The 7,415-nt window shown below is 34.1% G+C and overlaps 2 protein-coding genes across 2 annotated transcripts; both read right to left on the reverse strand.

Moving 5' to 3' along the window:
* Positions 253-642, reverse strand: LOC109333917 (uncharacterized mitochondrial protein AtMg00810-like). The gene has a single exon (XM_019569498.1). The coding sequence runs from the start codon at positions 640-642 to the stop codon at positions 253-255; it is 390 nt and encodes a 129-aa protein (XP_019425043.1).
* On the reverse strand, positions 2,016-2,594 carry LOC109333918. The gene has a single exon (XM_019569500.1). It carries the CDS (start codon positions 2,592-2,594, stop codon positions 2,016-2,018), a length of 579 nt encoding a protein of 192 aa, XP_019425045.1.

Below are 7,415 nucleotides of genomic sequence, written 5' to 3' on the forward strand. Positions count from 1 at the left end.
GTTGCATTGGAGTATTGACATCAACCTTCATTTCTCTCATCAATTCTTCAATCCATACTTCCTAACATGCAACATAACTACCCAATATGTATTTGGCTTCACAACTGGATAATGCAATGAGTGGTTGCTTTTTAGAACACCAAGATTGGAGCATCATTCAACAAAAACAAGTACCCTGATTTGCTTTTTCTTTCAACCAAGTCACCACAGTAATCCGAGTCTACAAAACCCAACCATTTCCAATTCTATTTCTTACCTCTTGACTGGAAACAATATTCCATAGTCACTTGTTCCTTGCACATATCTTAACAATCTTTTAACAACTGACATATGGGATTTCTTAGGATTGCACATGAACCTGCTTACAAGTCCAACTCCATAGGACAAGTCTGGTATGTTGTTGCATAGAAACCTCAGGGATCCTACCATGTGCTTGTATAGAGTCTCATTCACTGCCTCACCCTCTTCATCTTTTGTGACTTTCAATTGAGTTTCAACTGGATTGAGTGCTGGATTGCAGGAATTCATGTTGAATCTCTTCAACAAGTCTTTTGCATATTTCTTCTGATGCTTTAGTATCCCAGCAGAGGTGTAGGTGAATTCCAACCCAAGGAAATAACTTAGTTTTCCCAAGTCTGTCATTTTGAATTCAACTTCCATAACTCTTTTAAACTCTTCAATCTCTTTTGAATTGGAGCCTGTAATGAGTAAGTCTTGAACTTCAGTTTGAAAAGGAATAAGTCAATCCTTTTATTCCAAGCTCTTGGAGCTTGGTTCAAGCCATTTAATGTCTTTCTTAGCTTATAAACTTGATGTTCTTTCCCTTTGACAATGAATCCAGGAGGTTGTTGAACATACACTTCTTCTTCCAATGGACCATGAAGAAAGGCTGATTTTACATCAAGTTGGAATAATTCCCAATTTCTTGCACACGTAATCCCTAATACCAGTCTTATTGTTTCAATTCTAGCCACTGAAGCAAATACTTTTGTGTAGTCCAACCCTTTTCTTTGCAGAAACCCCTTAGCTACCAGCCTTGCTTTATACTTGGATATGGATCCATCAGGGTTGAGTTTTTGCTTGAATACCCACTTTACTTCATTATCAAGATCATGCATGATTCTTCTCAAGCTGGTTGTCTTACTTTCCCAATTACATTTCTCATTCTCTAATACAACAACATCTCTGCTGATATGAACTCTGTCTTTGATATGATCATAGAGTTTATAAGCTCTAGTAGGATGGTATCCAATGAATACCATTTCCCCACTCTTTTCTTGAAGCTTGGTTCTCCTTTAGTTAGGAACATGTTTGAATACAAGTGAGCTAAACACCTTGAAATGACTCAACATAGGTTTCTGTCTAGTCCAAATTTCCATTGGAACTTTCCCTTCAAGCTTCTTTGTTGGACATTTATTCAAGATGTATGTTGAGGTTGCAATTGCATCACCCTAGAATCTTTGTGGCATGCCTTTCTCCTTGATCAAACCCCTAGCCATATCCATAATTTTCATATTTCTTCTATATGCTAATCCATTATGTTGAGGTGTGTATGGAGTAGTGATTTCATGTCTAATGCCATTTTTTTGACAATATGTTGTGAAAGCATTTGATGTGAATTTACCCACACCATCTGTTTTGAGGATCTTCAACATCTTTCCACTTTCCCTCTCAACTAATGCCTTGAATTCTAGGAATACTTCATAGGCTTGACTCTTTCGTTTTAGCATATATAGCCAAATCATCCTACTGAATTCATCAACAAAGGTAATAAAGTACTTGTTTCCAACAAGTGGTGGCTCTTTAAATGGACCACAAATATCTGAATGCACCACTCCTAAGATTCATTTTGCCCTAATGCTCAAATGAGACTTGAAGGGTCTTCTGGATTGCTTGCCAACCAAGCAAACCTCACACATTTTCTTAGGTAGTGTAGTTATAGGAATTCCAAGTACTATATTAGCTAAACCAAGTTGGTGCAAGTTCTTGAAGTTCAAGTGTCCATACTTGCAATGCTAGAGCCAACTTTCTTTAGTGGAATCCATAGCATCAAGGTATTGAACTTCAACAGCTCTAATGTTAACTTGGAATGTCCTATTCTTAGTCAATTTACTTCTCAGAATGAGTCTCTTCTCAGCATCAAACAACTCACACCGGCCATTCTTCATTATTGCTGTGAAGCCCTTTTGCACCAACTGACCAATGCTCAATAGATTGTATTTCAGTCCAGGAATGAATAGAACATCAGAGATCAATGCACTTGAGCCATTCTTCCTTAGGATCACAACATCTTCAGTTTCATCCACCTTCAAAGTGCTATCATCTGCCAACTTCACATTGTTTTTCTTGTTAGGGTCAAAATCTGCAAGCCACTCCTTGTGGCTAGTCATATGATTTGAGCATCCCGAGTCAAGATACCAAGACTCATAACTATGTTCAGCAGAGTTTGTGACCATGAGAGTCAGTGGTTCTTCTTCAAGTTCTTCTTGTACTGTGTAGGCTTCTTTCTCATTATGGTTCTTCTTGCCTTTTTCACTAAAGCACTCATAAGAGTAGTGTCCATTCTTGTGGCATTTGAAACACTCAATATTCATTTTGTCATACTTCTTTTGTTTCAAGTTCCTTCTTGGACTTCCTCTTCTAACTGAAGATTCAGACCAATCAAGATCCCATTTGCTCTTCTTTCCCTTCCACCTTCTATTTTTCTGACTGTGTTCATCTCTGAAGTTGGTTTCCTTTTCTGACTGCGTTCATCTCTAACTGTGTAGGCTTCTTTCTCATTATGGTTCTTCTTGCCTTTTTCACTAAAGCACTCATAAGAGTAGTGTCCATTCTTGTGGCATTTGAAACACTAAATATTCCTTTTGTCATGCTTCTTTTGTTTCAAGTTCCTTCTTGGACTTCCTCTTCTAACTGAAGATTCAGACCAACCAAGATCCCATTTGCTCTTCTTTCCCTTCCACCTTCTATTTTTCTGATTGTGTTCATCTCTGAAGTTGGTTTCCTTTAAGGCTTGTTCAGGATTCTCGATTGGATTCCTTTCAAGCAACCTCATTTCATGAGCTTCTAAAGAACTCTAAAGCTCCTCAATCTTCATTCTAGAGACATCTTTAGATTCTTCTATGGCTACAACAATGTATTCAAACTTTTGTGGTAAGGACCTATGATCTTTTCAATGATCATGAGATATGTCACCACTTCTCCATAGCCTTTCATCTGGTTGGTTATTGTAAGTACCTTTGTAAAGTAATCCTCAACCTTGTCATTCTCTTCCATTTGAATTAGTTCACATTGCTTTGTAAGGGTCTGAAGTTTTACCTTTTTGATCTTGTCTCTACCAGAGTGGCCTCGAATCAATATGTCGCATGCCTCCTTTGTAGTGGTTGCATTTTGGATTTTTTCAAAATGTATATCATCAACACATTGATGCAATAGGAATAATGCTTTGTTGTCCTTCTTCTTGGCCTCTTTGAACATAGTCCTCTGAATTTCAGTAGCTTCAAGACTAGGTAAAAGTAGGCCATCTTCAATAGCATCACTCACTTCTTGAAAGTTGAACAACACTTCCATTTGTTTGCTCCATCTATCCCAATTCTTATCTGTCAACACATGAGGACTCATTGATGGCAGATTCCCTCCATTTCCAACCATTTTGAACCGAATCTTGCTTTTCTACTCCTTAGTTCTTATGTGCAACCTTCACTCCTCTTGCAACAAAACCAACCTAATTCACACACAGTGAATTTTCGAGTTACACTCTACACACAATAGCATATCTTGTGAGGTGATTGATTTTTGAAGTGTGATTCCCAGGTCCTTGGATTTGGAATGTGCTCTAGATACAAATTGTTAGAATCTAAGCAAAGAATAGAAGAAGGAAGAGTTTGTTTTATGTATATTGATTCAGCAAAAGACATATCTTTAATAAAGAGGAACTTTCTACTTATAGAAAGTACACAATAACAGAAAACATAATTTCTAAACGTCTCTAACTAAAATAGTAAGTTTCAACAAACTTAACCAAATTATTCACTAATGCATCTAATTAACTTCTGATACATTTGGATTACATTTATTTCTAACACTTATTGCCTTTTGAAAAAGTGTTGTCACTTGTGAAAGAAATATTTTTGACTAACCAATCTCGTGCTTGTTGATTTATGCTCTCCATACCCTCTTATCGTATAACTTGTGAGATTAAATTATGTGGCATAGAGTCGTAGACTAGAAGGTTTCCCATGTGAATATTGTCTAATTTTTAGACTATTTTTTATGGTGCATCCTTATTGTCAATTATTCATGATCTGCTACAAGTGCAAGTTTTTGGTTTCCAGAATTTTTGGCACTACCAAGGATATTCTCTCACCCTATGAGTAAAGAATAATGCCACTAAATAAATGTCTTTCCCAGAAATCGAACCTTAACCTTTTAGTCTTTATAAAGATCAAACATGTCTTGTACCACTTGACCAACATCTTATGGGTGGTTTCCATAATTTAAAGAGTAGCTGATAAAAGTTGAAGGAGATTGAAGAGGTTGTGGGTGACCAATCTGTTGCAACTTGAGAGGAGATAAATATGAGTTTTCATGTTTAAAATGAAACCAACATTGAGGACAGATTTGGGGTAAAAGAATTGGTGGTGGATCATGTAATGTTTAGGAGGGACAACAACATTTAATTACAATTTATAATTAAGATTACTTAAATATAAAAAGAATTATAAAGAAATATAGATAATTGTTTTGAAGTTTTAAAATTAACAATTAAAAATGTTAAAGAAAAATGTACGCTCATTTAAAGTGTCGCTCTTCATTAAAGACTTCAACTTATCGATGATTGAATTAAGGGTAAAATTTTCAGCTATTTATTTTTTAATATAAAACACTATGTTATTTACAAGAAATTCATATTATATTTTACTACATAGTTTTTTTTGTCTTCGTTGTTGAAAATGATCTTCTTGTAGTAGCTAAATGAGAATACTTAAGATAAGATGAATAACTCGATCAAACAAATAATATGCATTTACTTTTCTCATATCATCAAAAGTTGCACTTAATGTAGAGATGATTGAGAGTTATTTCAAATATGAATGACTAACAACATCAATAATAAAACGTTGAAATTGACATCTCATGTAAATTTTCTCCTACTCACATTGAAATCCAAAATGTATAATTTTTGCACAGAAATGCATATGTTATTAATATTAAATTATTTATAAAAATTCATAGAATCTTAAGACTTTTGCTAAGTGACAAAGAAAATTTGTGATACCATAATATATCAACATATACACATATAAAAACATCCACAATGGTGCAACACCTTTTTCGTTCTTAAATAGGCCTTATCGGTTATTTGATATTTGTTTACACTTTCCAACAATTTAAAGCAACTCAAGCTAAAATCACCTCCAATAGTGCAACTCTATTTCCGCTATGAAACGGATCCCACAAATCTACCTCACTTTTATATTTCTCTCTTGTAATAATTTTTTTCCATTTTTTAATGTTGGCTCTCAACTTTAAGAACAATACTTATTTAACTTAGAGCATCCACAATGGTACAACACATTTCTCGTTCTTAAATAGGTTTCACTGATTATTTTATATTTGTTTACACTTTCCAACAACTTAAGTAAGTTAAGCCAAAATCACATCCAATGGTGCAACTCTATTTCCGTTCTTAAATTGACCCCACAAACATACCCCACATTTTTATTTCTCTATCTTATAACAACTTTTTTCCATTTTTTAATGTTGACTCACAACTTTAAGAATGATGTTTATTTAGCTTACCATTCCAAAATAAGAACAAGAACAACACCCCTCCAGTGGTGAACTTGGTCAAAAAATGTGCTTATTGTAAGAACATGATTGCAACTAGGGGGGTGAATTAGTTGACTTAAAATTATATTAACATTTTCTGCAAAATGTAAGAGTTAATGTGCAGCGGATAATATTGCAGAAAATAAACAAGTATAAATTAAAGAGGAAAGGAAAAGGAGAGTACACAAGTATTTTATATTGGTTCACATTCTTGTCCACCGAAGGCTACGTCCAGTACTCTTGCAACACGAGAGATTTTCCACTAAATATTGAGTAGTAATTACAAAGTCTCACCCCGAGATCTCTAAGTACCTTACCCACTCACTAATATTTATACCCTTGGAAAACACTTTTCCAAGTTACTCTATCCCCTTTCTATTCACACCATGTGAAAGAAAGTTTATTGCAATGAATGAAGAATTTCAGTAATGGCTTGGATTGCCTAGTATGAAATATAATAACACTTGCAATCCAATCAACTCTTTTGTATACTTAGTAATAATGCTCTTTTTGAGTTTCTAAAACTTTGAAACACTTTACTTCAAGCAACTCTAAAAATGACTTTGAAAGTTTGAGTGCAAGTTCCTTTAGAAGTGTAGAAAATTATTTCAGAAAAGTATAGGAAAGTTGTGAGAAAAGTGTGAAAGAGTTGTTCAAAGAGTTATTTTTATTGTGAGTTCTAATGCCTTTAAATAGACTTTCCAATCACTCATTGTACATTTATGAAAGAGTAGAAATTGTTCGGAATGAAGACATTTCGTTTGGGATGAAAACTCTTGAGTTTCAAATCTGAAAAACTAATGTAACAACTCTTAGTAACCGATTACGGCATTGAGTAATCGATTACTCAAGCGTTTTGTCCACTGTTTAATTAATTTTGAATTAGAGTAATCAGTTACTCAACTTTAATAACACTGGTAATCTGTTACTCAAAGACAGTAACTTGTTACACATTATTTTTTTAAAATGTTTTCATTTAAAACTTAAAGTGTTTCAATTCCTTTTAAAATATTTTGAGCATTACTACTTTGTATATTTATGAGTTTTTAGGATAGAAGTACCTATAGAGACTTAATCTAATTTTCTTGAAGCTTTAATCTTCTTTGTCTTCATAAGTATTCTTCCTTTTCTTCTTTTTGGTGATGTTGGTGTCTTCATCAAAACCTTTCCAAGGTCAGGAGTAAAGATCTTCTTCACAATCTCCCCCTTTTTGATGATGACAAATCAAGATCTTCTTGACAGTGTAATTTTCTTGAGAGTAGCATACTTTGAGATATGTTTGAAGTTTTGACTTGAGTATGCTCCCACTATCTTGTATGCTCCCCCTATCTTTGGAGTAATGTGCCTGAAATATAATTTTACAGAAAATACACTCCAACTTTTCTCCCCCTTTTGCCTTCATAAAAAAGTAGAAAAGCAAAGAGATTCCAGCACAATATATATAGCATATGTACACTTTATATAATTAAGATATAACAATATTGTAGCATATATTCATGTAAAGATATAGATAAGTATTGCGATGCATAGATAAGATGTTTCAATCAAATATCCAGGAATGGAATAATAAAGCACAAAACACC

The sequence above is a fragment of the Lupinus angustifolius genome, chromosome LG19, assembly GCF_001865875.1.
Source record: "Lupinus angustifolius cultivar Tanjil chromosome LG19, LupAngTanjil_v1.0, whole genome shotgun sequence".
NCBI classification, from domain to species: Eukaryota; Viridiplantae; Streptophyta; class Magnoliopsida; order Fabales; family Fabaceae; genus Lupinus; species Lupinus angustifolius.